Source organism: Nylanderia fulva, unplaced genomic scaffold (genome assembly GCF_048542155.1).
Source record: "Nylanderia fulva isolate GAGA-0341 unplaced genomic scaffold, ASM4854215v1 Scaffold261, whole genome shotgun sequence".
Classification (NCBI taxonomy): domain Eukaryota; kingdom Metazoa; phylum Arthropoda; class Insecta; order Hymenoptera; family Formicidae; genus Nylanderia; species Nylanderia fulva.
In genome coordinates, this window is record NW_028190327.1 from 61,729 (window position 1) to 84,465 (window position 22,737).

Below are 22,737 nucleotides of genomic sequence, written 5' to 3' on the forward strand. Positions count from 1 at the left end.
TCGTCCCCGTCCAACTCCTATTTAAAAAACTTTATCCCCCCTCTACTGTCCAACTCGAAGAAATCCAATGACCTTTCACACATATCTATACACGCCTACTCTTAAAATTAATCTTATTGCTAAATTGTAATGTCCAATCGGAGTATTAATATTAATATATATATATATATATTCTCACACACCCTGTCCGTTATAATCCCGATTGATGACCTCCGCACTTATGTAACACCCGCGAGATATACACACACACTCACATCGTGCATATAAGGTTTTCGTGTAGTTTAAGTATTACCTAGATATGTAAATACCTTTTCTTCTTTTCTAATTTCATTAAAAATAATTATATTAAACTAGATTTTTTGGATGAATCTGGACTTAATTATTTAAACAAAAAAAAACAACCACTCTCATTCCTTTCCATCCTGGAAGTCGCACAGGGTCCCATCCCACGCAAAAGAGATTTAATTCTCTTGCTGAAAAGGGACCACCGAGCGAACTGCCCTTTAAATAGAGTAAGAGTCACCCTTGCGGTCGCTGACCTATTGCGGGGCCCTTCGTACGTTCGCTCGGGTCGAACAGCCGCACCGTCTAGTGTCGTTCGACATTAGTATAGTTACGTTCTTCCTTCGACTCTTCCTTCTTATTGAGTCGGGACGTAACATACGAAAATTTGGGGGTTCGTCCGGGATTGAAATGTGCGATTTTCAGTGGTAGGAATGAGTAAAGAAACTAGAAGTAAAACAGATAAAAGTAACGTAGAAGATCTTTACAAAACCGCTTTAGAGATACAAGATACACGCAAATATAAACAAAACACTTTATACACGTCAACACCCGCTGGACCCTCTGGATCCACACCCCGACAAGACAACTTCTCTTTCAAAAACCCCGAGACCAACTTAACGGATACCGCTTTAATAACCCAGCCACTCGTGTTGGATTCCGACGATTCCGCCGACACCGATTCTACCGTACATAAAGAAATCTCTGGAATTAAAATTGAGTCTAATCGCTACTCTGAAGAATTAGAATCGGCAAACATGGCCAATGCTAACCCTTTTGCAACTTTGAAATATGCGGTTGAAGCCGTCCCCTTCTTTGACGGTAGTAATATTCCGTTAAATTATTTTATTGAGGGTTGCGAGGAAGCAAAATCAATGCTTCCTAAAGAAGCAGAGGCCCAATTTACAAAAATTTTAAGAACTAGAATTGTAGGGGAAGCGCGTCGAACTATACGAGACCAAGATTTTGACAAGGTATCTAATTTAACCTCATATTTAAAACAAATTTACGGACCCACTAAAAACATTTACCAATTGCAAGGAGAGTTAGGATGCATTTATCAGAAAAACGAAGAAGACGTCGTTACTTATACAAATTGAGTTAAACTCCTTGGAAAACAAATACAAGAAGCATATAAAAACTCAGGACACATTTTGCCCGAACACAATATAAAAACAACAGTAGAAAAGGACATGTGCAAATGCTTTATTCGAGGACTCAAACCTGAAATAGAGCAGAGAATTGCGAGAGACTTAGATGTACAGGAAACCGTTGCTGACGCGCTAAGGATAGAAAGAGAGCTTCGAGAGATGACAAGTTTACGACAGGACCAAATCGTTAACATAGGTCACGCGCCTACTAATCGAGGGCGAGACACTTGTCAGATCTGTTTCAAAGAAGGACATATCGCGAACAACTGTAGGAAACTCACTCAATTTTCTTTACAAGGACATGATTTCCAAACAAGCCAAGAAACAGAAATTATGATTTGCCAAACATGCAAAAAACGCGGACATAGTGCAGATAAATGTCGTCAGCAGGATCCTCGAGCTAGGCAACCGATAAATGTAGTACAAGAAAGGGTCGTCTCTTGCCAATTATGCTCAAAGGTTGGTCATAATGCAAAGTTATGCCAGCAAAATAATTCAAAACAAAGGACTAATAAACCATCTGTAGTTTGTCAATGGTGCGATAGACCCGGTCATCCTGCTAACAATTGTTGGAAAAAACAAAACGAAGAAAAGGATTCAGAAAATAGACCGAAAGTTACATGTCAACTTTGCGACAAATTTGGACACGCCACTAAAGATTGTCGCGTTAAAACAACTCAACGACCAACTTCGAAAAACGATACATACTGTCGATACTGTAAAGAACAAGGACATATTCTAGAAAACTGTGAGTCGCGAATCGCGAGTAATAACCGGCGAAAGGGGAACAACCAGGAAAACTATGCAGGTCCCTCGGGGTCGGGTGCGCAACGGGGGGCCGAGCAGACTTCACACCCGACAGCATCACGAGAAGTAAAATAGACCGCCAAGTAGAGATACGGCCTGTAACAGTAAACCTCGATAAACACAGTCGCGTGCCTACTGTTCAGGTCCACATTAACAACCTACCCACACACTTAACCTTCTTATTAGACACAGGATCCGGACCCAACATAATAAAGGAAGATTTCGTACCCAAAGAAGTTAAAATAAGTTATTCGAATATCTTAAAACTAAATGGCATAAATAATTACCCTGTCTATACCCTCGGTGAAACTACGCTTACTCTTTTTGAATTACCAGTCTCATTCCATATAGTAGCTAACGATTTTCCAATCCCGCAATCCGGAATATTAGGAAATGATTTTTTCAAACAAACCTCGTCAAAAATAGATTACGCGCAAAGACAGCTAGACGTCGCAGGAACTAGTGTGCCCTTTTTCTCACCGGAAACTATAGTAATACCCCCCAGATCCAAATCGCTATTCTACGTAAGAATAGAGAACACCGATGTTGAAGTAGGATTCATACCGAAATTAGAAATAAACCACGGAATTTATTTGATGGATAATATCGTGGAAAATGTTTCCGGAAAAGGATATTTAAGGGTCCTAAGTTTTTTGGACGAAGAAGTAGAAGTCCCCGTACCGACTCTACGTATAAAACAGCTATATCGATTATTTGACAATCATGAATCGGACACCCAAACGGATAATGACCAAAACAAAATTCAAATTATGAAAGAAGAACACACAGAAATCGACGTCAAATGCGACAAAGAAGAAAATTTCGAAGATAAAGAAGAAAATTTCGAAGATAAAGAAGAAGATCTCGAAGATGAAGAAGACAAAAATACTAATGAAACTATAAATGAAAATTATAATGAAGATTTTATTAACTTAAACATTCATAGAGAGAGAAGTTACCAAACCTCTCCCGAAAATTTTTATAATTCAGAGACCTTTGGAGAGGGAAATTACCAAACCTCTCCTGGAGGGGATAATTCTAGAAATTCGAAGGGAAATTTCCAAACCCTGTCAGAAAATTCTAGCTCCGTCGATTGCGAGGAGGGAAGTTACCAAACCTTACTACGCAATTCGACACAATCCTGTTCTAAAAATTCGGGAAAACAAAGATCTCTATCTTTCTTAAACATTAACTTTCCAAAGGTTGGATTATTTACAGGAAATGGAGATGATACATTAAAAACATCTCACGTCACCATAAAAGACCTTCTTGAAAGGGAACAAAAATATAATTTAAATATTAAAGATCTGAAGGTTAAAAGATTCAAAAAAATTAAAGATAAGAATAAACCGTCTTTGAGGATCTCAACGTTTCTATTAAACAAATCCCAACAACTTATAAATAATTTTATGCAAAAACGAAAATTGAAATGTAAAAAGACGCAACAACTTAATGTCGAAAATGTTAATTTACAAGATTGTTTAACGATCTCTGAGAAAAGGGAAGAGAATCGACTTAGCAAAATAGTGGAATTATTACGTTTAAATCACTTGAATAAAAGGGAGCAAGACAACGTAATAAAACTAATAACTAATAGCCAAGATCGATTTCACATTTCTGGAGAAAAACTAACTGCAACTCCCGTACTAAAACATCAAATACCAACTACCGACGACCATCCAATTAACACTCGGCAGTACAGATTTCCACAATTACATAAAGAAAAAATAAACAAGCAAGTAGAAGAACTACTAGACGGAGGCATCGTAAAACATTCGCAATCCCCATATAACACACCCATATGGATTGTGCCAAAAAGGGAGGACTCTAAAGGAAACAAGCGATGGATAATGGTCCTCGATTTTCGAACTTTAAACGACAAAACTGTTGGAGATGCATATCCGTTACCGAACATCGTAGATATATTAGACCAATTAGGAGGAGCACAATACTTCTCTGTATGCGACCTGGCATCCGGATTTCATTAAATAAAAATGGATCCCGCAGATAGTCATAAAACAGCATTTACTACCCCTTTCGGGCATTACAAATTTGATCGAATGCCATTCGGATTAAAAAATGCACCTGCAACATTTCAACGTCTAATGGATCTAGTATTAACTGGATTACAAGGCGAAGAACTATTTGTTTACATGGATGATATTGTCATTTATGCCACATCTTTAGAAGAACACGAAAGAAAATATAATGCATTAATAGAGCGATTCCGTAAGGCTAACTTGAAATTACAAATAGATAAATGCGAATTTTTAAAACCCGAAGTAACATATTTGGGACACGTAATCGGGAGAAAAGGAGTAAGACCAGATCCCAGGAAACTAGACGCCGTACGGAAATACCCTCGACCAAAAACTCCAAAAAACATTAAACAATTTCTGGGACTCGTCGGATATTATCGGCGATTCATTCCAAATTTCTCTAAATTAACCAAACCGTTAACAACCTTACTAAAAGGCGATACTCGACAATCATGAATCGGACACCCGATCGATTTGAATGGACATCAGCCCAAGAAGAATTATTTGAAAATTTAAAACAAAGACTATGCGAGGAACCAGTACTGCAATATCCTGATTTTTCTCGACCGTTTATCTTAACGACGGATGCATCAGGGATAGCTGTAGGCGGTATACTCTCACAAGGAGAAATAAACAGAGACCGACCTATCAAATACGCCTCCAGAACACTCACGGACAACGAACTGAAATATGACACCTACGAAAAAGAAGCACTAGCTATAATATATTGCGTCAAACACTTCAGGCCATATTTATATGGAAGAAAATTCACCCTAGTCACAGATCATAAACCTTTAATGTGGTTTAAAAATGCGCAAGACGCAAATATGAGAATACTCCGTTGGAGATTAAAATTAGCAGAATATGATTATGATGTTGTTTATAAAGCTGGTAAAACCAATGTAAATGCAGATGCATTGTCAAGAAATCCAGTAGGTTTTGAAGAAATAGATTGCAAAATAATAAAAGAACGAAGAACTTTAAACCCAAATAATCCCACAGATGCAGAAACAATTTCCAGAATGCTAGAAGGATCCGATAACGACGAAGAAGAAAATGAAGATGAAGATTTTAATTTAAAACTTTCAGAAGAGACGAAGAGGAAAATGAAGATTTTTATTTACATTTCTCAGACGATGAAGAAACCAAAGAAATAATACCCGAAGACAGTCCTGAAACTAAACATAACGATGATTTTACACCATTCACTACTGAAGAATTGAACGAACCACCCGTATTACAAACAATAAAAAAGAGGTTAATACATGACCCACCTAAACAAAAAACAATACAAACAAGAAGTCAAACAGCAAGACAAATAATAAAAGAGAATAGAAAAGGAAATCAGATTAAGGAAATTGAAAATGAACCAGATTCACCAGAAGAAAATTTTGGCATTAAAGAACAAAATGAAAATAGAAAGGAAGCAAGCGACAAAAGGGAAGAAGAAGAGGACGAGCAGGATCTTATAAACCGAAGTTTAAAATCAAGAAAGACAAAACCTAAGATCATTAGAAACGAGATAATTAAAAACAACGTTATAGATTCTCGCGAATTATTATTTTTGCGAAAAGATAATATTGCATATTTTGTCAACATTGATGGAAAACCCTTAGACTCCGGGTCTAAAAAACTTTTCGAACGGAATGAACTTCCAAACATAGGACCCTTGGAGTTAGGGAAAGCGAAAGCAATAAGATACAAAACATATTACCACGTAATACTACCCATCAGTGAAACACAACGGGAAGGCCCCTCAGTGACTCTCAATCAAATAACAGCTGTCATACACGACTTACGAAATTTAACAGAAAATTTAAAATTGGAAACTATTAGCATTGCAAAAACCGAAATTATTAATAACGTCCCTTGGAATAATATTAAATCACAGTTACAACTAGCATTTATTAATTCCTACACCAAAATTATTATTTGCAATGGACAAATTAAATATCCACCAAAGGACTTAGGACCGGTTATAATCAGTGAGATGCACTGCTTACCGACAGGAGGACATCGAGGCGTCACGAAAACATATAATAGAATAAAGCATAACTATTATTGGGAAAATTTAAAGTTAGAAGTTCAGAGATATATACAACAATGTTTGCAATGTCAATTGAAAAAATTAGTTCGAGTAAAAACTAAACAACCTATGATAATAACAGATACACCAGGATCTTCTTTCGACAAAGTAGCTATGGATATTGTCGGACCTTTACCCAAGACAGAAAGAGACAACGAATATATTCTAACCTTACAAGACCAATTGACTAAATTCTGTGTGGGTATACCACTACAAAACCAAACTTCCGAAACTATTGCGGGAGCTTTTGTGGACCGTTTTATCTGTATTTTCGGAGCACCTAAGGCCATATTAATAGACCAAGGAAGAAATTTTATTGGCAACTTAATGAAAAAAATTGCAAAATTGTTTAAAATTCGCAAATTTCGCACAACTGCTTTTCATCCTCAATCCAACGGATCTTTAGAAAGATCACATCATGCATTAGGAGAATACTTAAAACAGTACGCAAACGAACAAAAGCAATGGGATAGATGGATAAACCTTGCAATGTTTAACTATAATACTAGCGTACATGAGGCAACCAAACATACACCGTATGAATTAGTCTTTGGAAAAATAGCCAGAATTCCTTCAAATGAGCTATTACCTCCGAACGATCAGTTAGCAAATTATGATGAATATTTAATAAACCTTGTAACGCAACTTCACACTATCCAAGGGAATGCTCGTAAAAACGTGATTGAAGCAAAACATAAATCTAAGAAATATTACGACAGAAAAATTAACCCTCAAAATTTTAAACCAGGAGATCATGTATTTCTCTTGAAAGGCCCGAAACCAGGAAAATTCGGAGATCATTATACGGGACCACATGAAGTGCTGGAAATATTAAATAAAAATAATGTGAAAATTAAAATAAGGAAAAACAGCCGGATTGTACACCCTAATAGACTGCGCATTTCTCATATAAAAATCATTGATGAACAACCAAGTAAAAAGGAAAAAATAATATATAATAAATACAAAAAATAATATATACATATATATATACAAATAAATAAACATATGTATATATATATTAACAAAATAAAAAGGGGAGGAGAATGAACCACTAAGTAAAATTTACATCTAAAAATTTCAGATGGCTCAAGGAATCTGGAGAATGATTATATTAATCTTGATATCTGGCTTACGACCAACGTATGGAATAATAGACTACGACTGCGGATCAGCCTCCGCGAATCTTACTACCCTATCACTGCTAAATATAGAAGAATGCGATATTCCTCGACAAAGTGTAAATTCGACCAAAACCTACATTCAATTGCTCCAAATCAACGAATTTCAATCTGTAAAGGTAATTCAATGTAAAGTGGAGATCGACCGACTAATAAAAAAATGCGGAATGTTTTCCCACACCATGGACGTATTTAATGGGAAATACTCATATGTCGAAGAAATATCCCGTGAAGCATGCCAGCGAATGCACTCCTACGGGTCCTTTCGAGTAGCTGACACCTATATAAGCGGAATCAAATCTAATCAGTCGACAACCCGCCCCATAACATTAGCTGGGCGTGTGAATAATGACGGTTCATGCATCGGTAATGCGTATTCCGATCCGTATGGAACATGGACGGAAGTCATTGTATTGGGTAGCATCACAATAACATTACAAGACTATATAGCCGACGTACGAATAAACACTAATAAAGTGCAACTCAGATCCGGAATAACATGCGAACTCAGTTCCACCCATTGCACGGATATAGAAGGAGGGGACACCTTCTGGGATCCCGTACCTGCGGATACTTGTAAATTTTCAAGCTACGGAATATTATACGAAGGCTACGCAGATAAAATCATCGATAATATAAATCAACAAGCCCACGTGGTCTATTCATTGACCACACAAAATACTATCTTTGCCTTAACTAGTAAAGGAAAATATGTCACCTGCGGATACACTCTCACACGTACGGAACATCCAAAACTAATCATTTTTGAAACAGCACCTGGCGTTGCAATCTTTAAAAAACAGACACGCGTAGCAAATCTCGACATATTCACGTATATGAATTCTAAATTTGTATACGTAGAAAAACACATTTGCACACAAATAAATGAACTATATAGAAATATTTTGTTGCAACAATGCAGTTTAGAACAACAAATGTTGCAAAATGCGCCAGCGATAGCCACACAATCACCAGATATTTTCGCGTATCATCTAATGAAGGGACCCGGATACATGGCATTACTAGCAGGAGAAGTTATTCACATAGTAAAATGCGTACCTGTCGAGGTAAAAATTGCAAGAACAGAGAAATGCTACAACCAACTACCAGTATTGAGGGGAAACGAAACATATTTTCTAACTTCTCAAACTCATATTCTACTACGCCAAGGGATACAAACAGCGTGCAACGCCTTTGCTCCTGCCATGTATCTTCTAGGAGATTCCTGGTATAAACTAACACCGAGGCCAGTAGACACGTTGCCGCCAACAATCATGAAACCATTAACTAAACCTACTTGGAAATACTCAAGCCCTGGATCACTCGTCACAAGCGGTATATATACGGAAAATGATCTCGAAGAACTCAAAGATCATATAATGTTTTCGGCCGAGCGACCAGCTGTGCTCAATAGCATAGCAAGAGGCGTCATGGAAAGACCATCGCCTATTCAAGGAGGTTCTCTGTCAAATTTACTAGATAAAAACGTCGTAGAAGAAATTGCTATCTCAACGTGGCAAAAATTTTGGAACAAGTTCTTAATGTTTGGCAACATTAGTGCAGGAATAATGGGTATCTATCTGGGAGTAAAAATTTTCAAATTAATACTAGACACAATAGTGCACGGTTATGCCCTGCACACAGTATACGGATGGTCTATATACCTGTTGGGAGCGATATGGGATTTCCTTACACAACTACTACTACACTTAAAGATAAAAGGACCACCACCAGTCAATAAATCTTCATCCCCAGGTTTTGACACCGAAGGACAACCTACCTACGCTGAAATAAAACAAGAACACCGAACTTACCCTTACCTCCCTACTAAAGAAACATCTAATTACACTTTACAGCTCAAAGAATAAAAGGAAAGAGGGCAAAATACCATCAAACAAAGGCATACCGCCAATACAACTACCCTCATTCTCACCCTATAAGCATATAGCAACGCCTAACTGATCATCCACCGACGCTATAATAAAAATACCCTATATTTCGACCTCTACAGAGATGGAGGTTCCTTACATCGATATGGACTTTCTCACCCGTAGCCGTCTGGACGTCACCGTGGTAAGAGCCGAATCACCACTTCTCTTCTGGGTACAATTAAAAAATAGCAAAAAGGACCTCCTATAGAAATGGAAGAAGAACTCCAGTTCCGGATGGAGAGAAGAGCCATGTTCCTACATTTATTTCCGGAACATATAAAAGAAAACATGGACGTGGTGGTAAAAGACCACAAGACTCGGCGACGGGGCTTTGTTAAAAGCATAAACGATAGTACAAGAATAGTTAAAGTAATACTCGCCGATTGGGGAAGGGCAGTATCTCGCCGCATGCCCGACATCTACCTTCTTGAGGATCGTTTTAAAGAACTACCGTGGCAAGCCTTGCTATGCGGGTTAGCCCACTAACGTCCCCTAAAGGCGAAACAACATGGCCAAGAAAAACGAGAGAACTGTGCCGATTGCTCTTAGAAGGACAGGAGGGATGGATAAATATAGTATTCCCTTTAAGAGAAGGAGCGGGCTTGGTGAAGCTGCACATGAAGAACGACAACAAATTCTTTAACCATGCATACAATTTAAGAGACGTCCTCATTCGATTAGGCCACGCCGATCTTACTTCCAAGCTAACCACGGACGTTGAACCTGCAATATAAAATTAAGTTTAGAGTAAATAAGCGTATAAACTATACATACTTACATAATCACATTATTCGTATATCAAAAATAAGGTAGACATAATTTTTCTCTCTTTATATATAAAAAATAAAAAAAACAAAAAAAAATAAAAAAAAACTTTTTTAGAATAAGTTAACGTATAAGGACAACGTGCACATAAGCACTTTTACATTAGAATCTTAGTATATTTATATAATATTTGCCTTATTCTTATTTTTGTTAAACTACGTTATTAATCTCATATATAATATAATCCCAACCCGTTAATACACATGTACACATTACAATAAGGACTCCGAAAAGAGCCATTTTCCTTTTTATTTACTCTTATTTTCCTTCCTTTTTCGCGTTCTATTCATCGATTGCTCGTCGAATTATAGTAAAAATACCAGTATACCATCGCCTCTTATAGACTCCTAAATTATAAAGAGAAAAATACCAAGGACCAATTGACGGAGTAAAACCAGACGACTATCTTGAAACGCATGAGTACCTAATGGAACTCAGAGGTGTAATGGCGCTAGATGAAGTGCTCTACCAAAATGTTAACGACAACTGCAAAGTCTGCATCACATGTTATAATAACATGAATATATATATATTCGTAGTACCACACAACTTAGTGCACAATATCAGCCGACCATCAAATTCATCGCGTCTATTACGATAAATGAATAATACAAGTAAAACCTGCTTATGAATGCAGGGCTTGCATTGAAGAATACCTGCATACTCCTAGGGACTATCTAGATGAAAGATGGGGGTCTTAAGCAATCCAGCAATGGAGAGAAGAGCAATAAAAGAAGCATTCGATCCTTTCCGACATCTGAAAACTATAGGTCTCGAAGCAATGGTATAACGACCTCGAGTATTCTAAAGTCATAAAATCAGAAAGGAAAATGGCCCTTTGAAAAGGGAGATAAAATTAAAAGAAAAAGAGGACGAAAGACAAAAGAAGGGGTTTTAGTGGTCACCTTCTATCTTTCCTCCTTTTACAACATTAGTGGTATTAAAAAAAAAAAAAAAAAAAAAACATATATATTTTATTAACATTTATTATAGTTATAAATAAAGATAGTTTATCTAAATAATAGCTACAATTATAGAAAAGGCGCGTATAATCATAAGGAATTATACTCGAATTTTCAAAAAAAATTAAACTGAGTCTTCGAAAGGAAAGAATCAAATATAATTGCATTCTTGCAAATGTTGTGTTTTACACCCCCAACATTTGTCTAAGGCGGGGGGTGTTACGTCCTGCGGTCTTCATGATTCTTTTCTTTCGAAGAACGCAAAGCGATATCTTGAATATCAAAGGCGGATAGAGAACGACCCGAAAAGCAAAGTAAACGTAATCCGAGAGAGAGTTAAATCGTGAAACAAAAGACATATATATATATATATATATATATACGCGAGAAGTAAATAGACCAACTAATAAATTCTAGTAACTCGCGACGTCTCAAAGGACAAACAGGTTGAATCTACGAATCTCTTTCCTTTCGGAGAGTGTAAAATGATATTCAAAATATCGCAGACCCGCAGATAAGCCACGATGTGACAGGCGAGGGAAAACAATTTTTGGTTCCTATTCCTTTCAACAGAACACTTGAGAATCAATAAAACTTTCCGAGAACCTAAACAATCCTCGCCTGACAGATCACCGTACGCGATATCTGCTTGAGTCACAACTAGAGGAGCAATAAAATATCAACCTCCCTCTATAAGAACAAATTCTCCATTGGTCGAAACCCAGGACTCTAAACAAAGCCCGAACCAATCATATTAATTTTCAAAATCAAAGGACGCCTCCAAACCTAAAAAGCGTCATTGAAAATTTCCTTATTCGTCGAGGATATTAACAACTAATGGAGAAGGAGGAGCAAGGAGGTTTATATACGAGTAACACTGTGCGAGCGACACACAGGCTTTTTCTCTCAATTCTTATTCATTCTCATTCAGTCTCAGTCTCATCCCGTTCGCAAACTTCAACTAGTTTTATTTGAGTGTCCAACCGAAAGAATTATTAATTCTGTGAGTATTAATTTCGCAAAACGAAATCCCAGGCGTCGTCAACCACCGAGCCACCTCCAGCTGACCAAGGTTCTTCTTGATAAGTAGTAAGTCTACCTAACACATTCACACCGATACTTCGTACAATTTCCGGGAGTTTAATCAAATCATAAAAACTAGAGTCTTTGGGTTCGCTGTTGGATTCGGTAACCCAATTATTTACCTCACACCCTTTGGTTCTTCTCCTACCTTTCTCCCAGAAATCACTCCGAATTCTCCGCAACAGCGGACGACTTCGTGATTTCTACCCTCTATTCCAGAAATCACTCCGGATTCTCCGCAACAGCGGACGACTTCGTGATTTCTATCCTGTTGTTCCGAAATTACTCCGGATTCTCCGCAACAGCGGACGACTTCGTGATTTCTATCCGCTTCTTCCGAAATCACTCCGGACTCTCCGCAACAACGGACGACTTCGTGATTTCTACCCTCTATTCCAGAAATCACTCCGGATTCTCCGCAACAGCGGACGACTTCGTGATTTCTACCCTCTATTCCAGAAATCACTCCGGATTCTCCGCAACAGCGGACGACTTCGTGATTTCTATCCTGTTCTTCCGACATCACTCCGGATTCTCCGCAACAGCGGACGACTTCGTGATTTCTCCCGCTAGTAAATTAGGAAATAAAAAGAAAACGAATATAAAAATATACACATTATATATATATATATATGTATATATATATATATATATATATATATATATAGCTCCCGCGATTTGTAACAGAACTCTTTCTTTCTTTTAATCCAATTTAAACCACCCGATCTCGTAGTGGACGGACCTCAAAACCGAATATCGCGGACCGCGTTCAGGTCGTCGAGGAATCGGCGGAATCGGCGGCTGAAACAAAGAACGGGTCGGGGTGTAGAAGACCCTACTATTATTATCAATAATATTAATTCGTTCGACACCCACACACCACACACGTCTCCCATTCCCACATCCGCGGAACTTCCCCAAATTCCTTCCCTTCCTCCCCTAAACTCCCCGATTTTCCTAGATCTCCATCCCCTGCTCCTTTGACAATCAATCTTCGAGGAATCCCCTGTCTCTTCCCCGTCATCCTCCGAAGACTCGGAACCTACCGAAGAGATCGAAACGATCGATCTCACCGAGGAGGAGCCCAGGTTAACTTTAGACCAACTCCGAGCCTGGTTAATTGATCAGATCCCCAGGATACGTGAAGTACCTGAGGATGGATTTACGATCGGTCCCGACCTCGTGGATCTAGAGGCTCTGGCGCAATTCTTAACAACTGCACATCCCGACGAATTCGTATATTGGTATCTTTCCGAGTCGGAATATCCTCTGCTCGTCCCCGTCCAACTCCTATTTAAAAAACTTTATCCCCCCTCTACTGTCCAACTCGAAGAAATCCAATGACCTTTCACACATACCTATACACGCCTACTCTTAAAATTAATCTTATTGCTAAATTGTAATGTCCAATCGGGGTATTAATATTAATATATATATATATATATATTCTTACACACCCTGTCCGTTATAATCCCGATTGATAACCTCCGCACTTATGTAACACCCGCGAGATATACACACACACTCACATCGTGCATATAAGGTTTTCGTGTAGTTTAAGTATTACCTAGATATGTAAATACCTTTTCTTCTTTTCTAATTTCATTAAAAATAATTATATTAAACTAGATTTTTTGGATGAATCTGGACTTAATTATTTAAACAAAAAAAACATAACTCTCATTCCTTTCTATCCTGGAAGTCGCACAGGGTCCCATCCCACGTAAAAGAGATTTAATTCTCTTGCTGAAAAGGGACCACCGAGCAAACTGCCCTTTAAATAGAGTAAGAGTCACCCTTGCGGTCGCTGACCTATTGCGGGGCCCTTCGTACGTTCGCTCGGGTCGAACAGCCGCACCGTCTAGTGTCGTTCGACATTAGTATAGTTACGTTCTTCCTTCGACTCTTCCGTTTTATTGAGTCGGGACGTAACAGTATTATATATTTAAATTAATAATTGTTATATTTTTAAATTAATAATTGTTATGTTTACAGATGAACCATACGTTCCAATAATGGTTCCAGAGATGTTCGATTGGGACGCATTTTTAAGAGGCGACGACGAAGCCGACCTGCTCGATTGGGGTCTGGTGCAGCTTTTCACTTCTACCAGACCCGTACGATGTTAGGCCTCAGCCTACACCGCCGCCACGCCGCCGCCGTCACCGCCGCAATCACCGTCGCAATCACCGTCGCCACCCCAATCGTCCATGATGTAAATTATTTTATTTTTTATTTTTCATTTATATCCTTATTTTTATATATTTTATATTTTATATTTTTCTATTTTCTATTTTTCTATTTTTTAATTTTTTATTTTTATATTTTTTAATTTTTAATTTTACACACACACACACACACACACACACACACAAATGTAAATTTACACATATTTTATAGATTAAAAAAAAATATTATTATCAAATGAGTGTATTTATTTTAGATTAAAATGTCCTCCTTACCTCTTGTTTCCTTTTAAATATTAGGAAAATATAAAGAAATTATTAAAAATTATTTTAAAAGCTCTCTCTTTTTCTCTCTCTCTCCTTCACATCTTCTCTCTGGCGCTCGCATCTTATTTCGCCGTCTCTCTCAAAACTCGTATGTCTCTTTTCTCTCTCTCTGCGTACGTCTCTCGCTGCAGCCCGTCTTCTTTCTCTCTCTCTCGCGTCTTAATTCGCCGTCTCTCTCAAAACTCGTATGTCTCTTTTTCTCTCTCTCGCGTACGTCTCTTGCTGCAGCCCGTCTTCTTTCTCTCTCTCGCGTCTTAATTCACCGTCTCTCTTTCGCCGCAGGCCCGAGCCGAATCTCTCTCGCCGCGAGCCGTCGAATCTCTCTCTCTCGCCGCGAGCCGCCACATCCGATTTCTCTCTCGCGCGCTGTCTCTTTCTTTTCTAGTGGTTGCTCTCTCGCAAAGTATGTAACGGGTGGCGCGCAAATAAAGTACACCATGATATACATATAAGTATTTATTTGTCTTATATTTAATACATAATTATATATAAAGTTTTATTACATATTAAAAACTAAAGCCACCAGCTCGCAATCGACAAATTGGTGCATGTCGAAGGCGTTGCTAGCGCGTATCGCATTCGGCAATTCTCTCGCATTCGTTACAGTGGTTGCAATATTGGAGAATTGCGTATGTTTGATATCGACCGTTGCGATGAGCCTCGTCAATCGATCGAACATTATTTCGATGCATGAATCGAGCTTGAACATACGACGTAACGTCGATTCGACCATCATCATGCGCACGTCCGCCGATTCGAGACTTATGAGCTTGGTGTCGTTAATCTTGTGAAAACGTACTGTTAGCGCCCCGACACTTATGAAATTATATACATCGTTGTTGGGAGAGTCATTGTTCAGATAATTGTGAATAGCGTGACGTTGCTCGTAGAGTCCTTTCCACGTTTCGAGAGATAGTATTAGCTGTTTTCCCCGATGATCTCCTATGACGATCTCCACTAACTCGGCGGATCCACTCTGATGCCGATTTCGAGGAATTTGAATTCCGTGGCCGTCAATGCGTATCGTCTTCCAAGTATACGAACCGCACGAGACTCCAGCGAAACGCTGTAAAATTAGGAAAAAGAAATTATAACTAAATTTGGAAAAGAAGAAATTATAACTCATAAAAAAAATATAAAAATAGAAAATAGAAAAATATAAAATATAAAATATATAAAATAGAAAAAGTTATACTTACTCGTCGCATTTCTTCTCGCACGTTTCATCACGTCTCGGCATGTAGTAATTCATGCTGCTGCTTTTTTTTGGTGCAGAATATTTTTTCTCGAGGGTATTAAAAAGTGAACCACCAGTTAAAACAGTCGACGGAAGACTGATCGTATAAAAGTACTAATAATCGAGTAACGATCATTTTTAAAATATTAGGAGAATCTTAGGGGATTCTTAGAAATATATATCTGGAGGGGGAATAAAGAGAAATATTTAAAAGTAGTGGGGATAAAAAATTAAATATTAGGAGAAAGGAATTCTTAGAAATATATATCTGGAGGGGAACAAAGAGAAATATTTAAAATATTAGGAGAAGGGGTAAAATAAATTCTTAGAAATATATATCTGGTGAGGGAGAGAAATAACAAAGAAAATAGTATGTAAACAATATGTTTATTCAAAAAACGGATGATCGTCGGATCCAAGCCTGGATTTTGCGGCCGACCACCAATTAAATAATTTAAATACATTTTGTAACGCGCAATTTTTTACATGTTTTTTACACCGTAGAGTATATGTGGGATCTAACTTATTAAATGCAGGTACATCTTCATATATGGCATCCGAGGTCTCAATGGTGAAACCGCTGCTTACACAATCCTCGTCCATTATTTCGGCCAGCCATTCTCGCTTTTCGAGTCCTTTTACATACACGAGAGAGGACTCTTCTTTATCGTCTTCTTGTTCATTTATGCCAACGATAACTGCTGTAATCAAACGCTGAGCCATGCTGTATGGAACATTTCCATCCTCCCATTGTAAGCTGTGATGATGTTGAGTTAACCACGAGGCCTGACGCCTTTCCGATTTTATGAGCACGCTCCATGGCACAGGGCATGCGAAGAAATAGTGTGACAGGATATATCCTCTTCTCAGGATTGCCGCTTCCTTTCACAATAAATCGTATATTTAGGATAAATCCTTGCAGATCGACAAACGTTGGTGCAGACATGATCTCTTCGATGTGAGTCAGTCGAGAGGTATTACGATACTCTTCAGACATCTCACATCATCTTGATTATGTATCCTCCTCCCCCTCTTTCACACGCGTATTTGTGTGAACATTTTTTAGGTGATTTTGCGCACAACGTTGGTCAACGGGTTGTACTGGATCATACGATCGTGTATAATAAGGCAGTACGCAGTGGTATTATTAGGCACGTTTTCCTTACACTCAAATTTCAATCTCACATCTACCGTTGCGCTCTTGATCGATTCGTTTTGTCGAGAACAATCGATAATCACAAATGGACCGTTTTGTAAAAACCGTGTGATGGTGAGATTGGGCTCGAGGTATTCGTATCCGTAATAGTTCTTGCAGAAACGTGTGTAGGTGTCGTACAGAATTGACCATCTGTTTTTATCAAAATCCAGATTCATGTCGTCGTATGGATAACTTTCCGAGTTCAGAAAGAGTTTTACGTTGGTTAATTTACAGTCGTCGAATCGACTCACACATACAACCCGTTTGCCAACACAACATTTGGACACAGCAATGTCGATATCCTCGGACATGACATTTTTACGCCCTGTCTGCAGAATAAAAATTACATATCGCGGCTTCTCCAGTTAAGTTGCGGTCTTAATGGCCCACAAATGCTTGGTCGTACGCTGCAATAGCGGAAATTCGTATAGATCTCACGAGCAGAAACCCATGCTGAGATTACGTCCGCTTTCCAGAGCGCGCAGCATCGACAGCTTCTTAATCTTGCTCAACAACACGTGTGGCATTCGCCATTGTATCTTGAATATGTTGATCACAGGCTCCAGTGCAGAATTTCCATACAGGCAATTATTGTCGTTGCGCGATCGTATTAAGATCAACTCATGACGCGCATTAATCACTACTCGTTTGTAGTCATCACAAAATCCCAGCAACATGTAGAGCGGTACGCAGAAATTGAAGTGCCCACTCGCAGAAATCGGATCACTCCAGCCAGCGTTACTCATAACCATGCTTTTATCGAATGATATCGTTACATAGTTTTTGAGCAAACTTGTTATTCCTACATTTCTGTTGCGATCAATCTCCACACCATCGAGCTCATAGCGAATTTCGTCAAACATGAATGCGACACAATTATTTCCCAGTGTCACATTGGATCCCTCAATTGAATGGTTTATCTTTAGTTCTCCCTCGATATATAAGAAACTCTCGTACGGCAATGTATACAAATCCTGTTGTTGTATGGGTATTCTTATCTCATCGTTGTGTCCAAATGTTGTGTTGGCAAACGGGTTGTATGTGTGAGTCTCAATCTTGACGATGCGATCGTCAAAGACTGGCTCTTCCTCGATGTTGAGAATCTCAGTCATTGTTCAGATGGCACGCACCGCAAATCCCAAAGATTGTAAAAACGCAACGTTTGACGAGGTGAGTCTCTTCTTCGTGGTTGATTTGATATTAGCAAATGATGTTGCTGCTAGCCTGATTGTGTTCTTCGTGTCTTTTTTCAACACGAGCATCCCGTCGCACGAGGTGTTGCTGTCGCCCGCCGTCGTACGTGCAATCTAACTGTTATCTCTTCGCCTCGAAAATCGAGCAATCGTCCCTTCTGGTCGACAACGCGTAACACTAAATCAGTAATGCTCCGTACAAAGACCGGCAGGTAAATGATCTGCGCCGGCGTTTCCGATATCTTATATCCAAGTGGTACTCTCGGTGAAAATTCATGTACCGTGTAAACGAGTTTACCGTTGCTGTATGCACCCGCGGTCACGTTACACTCTATGCGGATAATGTTCACGTTGATAATATTAATCGGCATGTCCGATTCGTACCATTTTCGCGGTTGCAGTATACGATTCGAGAATCCCAGCATCAATCCAATGTTGTTGGGCATGCTAAAGTTTATTCTGTATGCACATTTAATCTCGCTTTTCATCGTATTATAATTAGCGCGGAGCACGATTGGGTAATCTTCATTGTCGACACCTTTATCACTAACAGCATTATGTTTTCGGGAAAGTGCGCGTTTCAAAAATTCATGTATCGCTTGCAGCTCGTACGATCCCTCGGGAATCGTAATTTCCGCGTCGTCTTTGCTATAGTAAAATTTATTATTTGAGGAATTCACATTCGATATAGTGTGATAAGTTTCAAAGTCTGCCAGACCGAGCTCGTAGTCCGCATCGCTCAAATCTATGGGGGGAAAGTAGGTCGCCGCGAGGACACTACTCTTCCCAGTCAATGTTAGTGTTAGCGACATGTTGACAAACTGAGTTAAATAACGCAATGTCAGTCTTTAAATTTGCGGCGAGAATTTAACCTCTCGGAGAAACTGCAAGCACAACTGTCCGCAGATACTCTGATCATACGTTTGATAAGAGGTGTAATTGTATTCCAATTTCGGCACATTTAAATATCGCACCAATTCCTCGGGTGGTCGAAAATTGCCAAAACTGTCGAAATAGATTGCGCGATTTCCTCTTTTTGAATACGCCACCCAATGAGTGCCAGGACCGTCTGTACTGTCTAGATTAACGATACCACTCTCATTTTCTCGCGCGCCATTTATCGGTAAATTATTGCGCATAAATACACCTCTAAAGTATGGAATGTGCATACGTTTTGCAAGTTGTAGCAATTGCACATTTGTAGTTACACCTTTCGGCATTTTTAACGTTTTTTTGACGTTTTTTTTTTTTTCCTCGCCCCTCGTTCATATTTGTAAGGGGCGAGATACAGTCCGCGGCCTTCCATGGCGCGATTGTGGCGTAGTATCTCTTGCAACTGACGTTGCGCGGCTTTTCGGTCGTTTACCGCTTTTGCTACGCCAGCCGCTCCGCCAACCAGAGATCCGAGCGCGCCCAGCATTGGTAAAATCGGCAAAAATCCGCCTCGTTTCGCTGCCGAAAGTACCCTCCTCTTCGTCTTCCTCTTTTTCGTTTTCAAGCCCATGCCGAGCTTCGTCTTGGCCTTCATCGCTGTCCAGACAACTGTGGCCGCGGCTCTCTCACCGAGACTCGAGTCTTTCGCGACAATGCGAGTTTTCGCTTTCTCGGCGAGTACCTTATCCGCCGCGTGTCTCTCGGTGAGTTCGCTGCTCCGAGAGTACGCTATATCGTGTTCACGGCACGCCGCGTCCAATAGGTTGACACCTTGATCACCTCTAGCCAATCGCTTTTCCAAACGAGTTCCCGGGCCGCAAAATTGATAGCCGGGAATATGAAGCTCGACCGGAAGTGCGTTTATCGCACGATTTAATAGACCTGTGCCTATTTTCGTTGACATCCGTTGCAATCTCTAGACATTACTGAGCAAAGCGCGAGTCCGCGCAGCTATAAATAGGCGGACGTTGGAGGTCAAATCGGGAGTGAGAAAATGAAATTCGTGCAACAACCTCTGACGATACGAGTGATGAATTACGACGACAGAGTACGCTGCAGCGTGAACGAAGGTGTGCGCAAACACGGTACGATGCTACCGACAACTATACGCGCGATCGTTTGCGGCCCCTCAAACTGCGGTAAAACCAACGTGTTGATAAGCCTGCTGGAAAGTCCGCACGGTGTGCGTTTCGAGAACGTGTACGTGTTTTCTAAATCGCTGCAACAGCCGAAATATCGCTATTTGGAAGATTTATTGACGCCGATTAACGAAATCGGCTACTTTACATTCTCCAATAACAGTGAAGAGTTATTCGATAGAAGCAAATTGAAAGAAATAAAGTTCCAATGATTCAAGGATTCAAAGATGCAATTTTACTGTTAGTTTGCACTGCACCTTTGTGCACCGCAAAACCTAGGTACCACAAGGCGCTGGCAACGTGTGCACATGTACTTAAAGTGCGAGCTCCAGATAATAGGGATGACATCAAATATCCTGATACGTCATTGCTTAATTGTAAACGTCATCACATTGGATGCCGCAAATCGAGAATTTTAAGATGATCCACGGAGAATTTTAAGATAAATGTTGAGATTATTAATCAATAGATGTAATAAGAACGTAATAATTAACACACATACACATAATATGTCATAAACATTATGAAGCACGGACCACACGCACACGCACACGCGCGCGCACACACACACACACACACACACACACACACTGAGAAGGCCACCATGTGGATTTTAGTGGGTAGGGGGCAATGAAGCCATTCCGACACGCCGTCGGGGTGATGGAGCCTGAGTCTCACATAATCCCCGTCTCTCTTTCCCAAGAGGATGGGGACATTCGTGAATGGATTTCCCACACACTTAAAAAAAGGCCTTTCAATGGTCGGAATAGACTGCTGGTCCTTTCTGCTGTTATTGTTATTGTTATAACTTACATAGATCTTTTAATAATTTTTCTTTTTTTTTTATGACGACGTTCTTTCCCTGCTTCCTTTCTTTCATTAATATCATATAAAATATCTTGTAGGATTTATAAACCTTTTTTAACTTAACTTTTAACTTTTTTAACTTTAAACTTTTTTTAACTTCTGGGTTTGGTATAGCTCGATTTAATTGCTTGATTATTTTTTATTGTTGTAACGTCTCTATCTGGTTTAATACTGTTGTCTGTTGCTGAAATTTTTTTAAATTCATCTTTGTATTCTACTTCCGTTCTGCTCGCACCTTATTTATTGTTATTGTTTATTGATTTTTTCTTCCTCTTTATTACTGTTTTGTATCTATTTTCACATTGAGTACTAGTCCGTTCAACGTTCAAGATTTCCTTTAAATCTTGAACAATTCTGTTCTACATAACTTTTTTTGTTTCATATGTTTTCATTGGACCAACTAATGAAAGATATGAATTATATTTGTCTAATAAAAATTTTGTTTCGGTCTGTAAAAATGAGATTTATAATTATGTAACGCCTTATATATCACTCAACTTTTTTAATTTTAGAACCATAATAATAAACACGTATATATCACTATCATAATTGCAATCTTCTATTTTTTTAATTCATATTATTTTCATTTAGGGAGTCAAAATATCCTCTTGAGAATCTATTTCTGTTATTGATGAACATGTTAATCAAAGTTCAGAATTATTTGATAAGCTGTTTCGAGAACTACTGGAATACTGTAATAAAAAAATAAACAATTTAATGTAGTATAATCTTTCAAGCCGTTCACTTTATTTCATTTTATTTCAATAAATAAATAAATAATAAATTTAAAAAATTTCAACATCAGACAATATCGAACTAGAAATTTTAAGAAGTATACAAAAATAATCAAACAAAGAGGATTATATCAAATACAGAAGAAAAAAAGAAGATTAAAGAATCATGACTAATCTTGAAATACTTACAATGTTGTGCCATCAAAAGATTGAGCTAGTGAATATGCTTTCTTCTAATTTTAATATTTGTTTTTCTACTAATTGAAGAGCAAAATCCACCGCATAGTTATTAATATCTATAAAACATATATTTTTGAATTTATTTAATAAGTTTTAAATCTATAAATTTTATTGGGTTTAATCAACAAATATTTTCATTAATCTAGAAAAGATAATTTATTTATGTTTTAATCGATATCACGTATTTTTGTTCATTTTATAACGTATTGGTTTTAATGAATTTATTTTAAAAAACACTGTTTTGAGATTAATTTGTTCACTTGTCATTGTTCTATCAAAAATATATATAGAGGAAAAATGAAAAAATTGTACGAGGTTATATGAAAGTTGTAACTT

The 22,737-nt window shown here is 38.4% G+C and overlaps 1 protein-coding gene across 1 annotated transcript; it reads left to right on the forward strand.

Annotated features, from left to right (window-relative positions):
• Positions 1 to 7,470: 7,470 nt before the first annotated feature.
• On the forward strand, positions 7,471 to 9,414 carry LOC146722867 (uncharacterized). Its single transcript, XM_085483715.1, has one exon. It carries the CDS (start codon positions 7,471 to 7,473, stop codon positions 9,412 to 9,414), a length of 1,944 nt encoding a protein of 647 aa, XP_085339841.1.
• Positions 9,415 to 22,737: the final 13,323 nt, after the last annotated feature.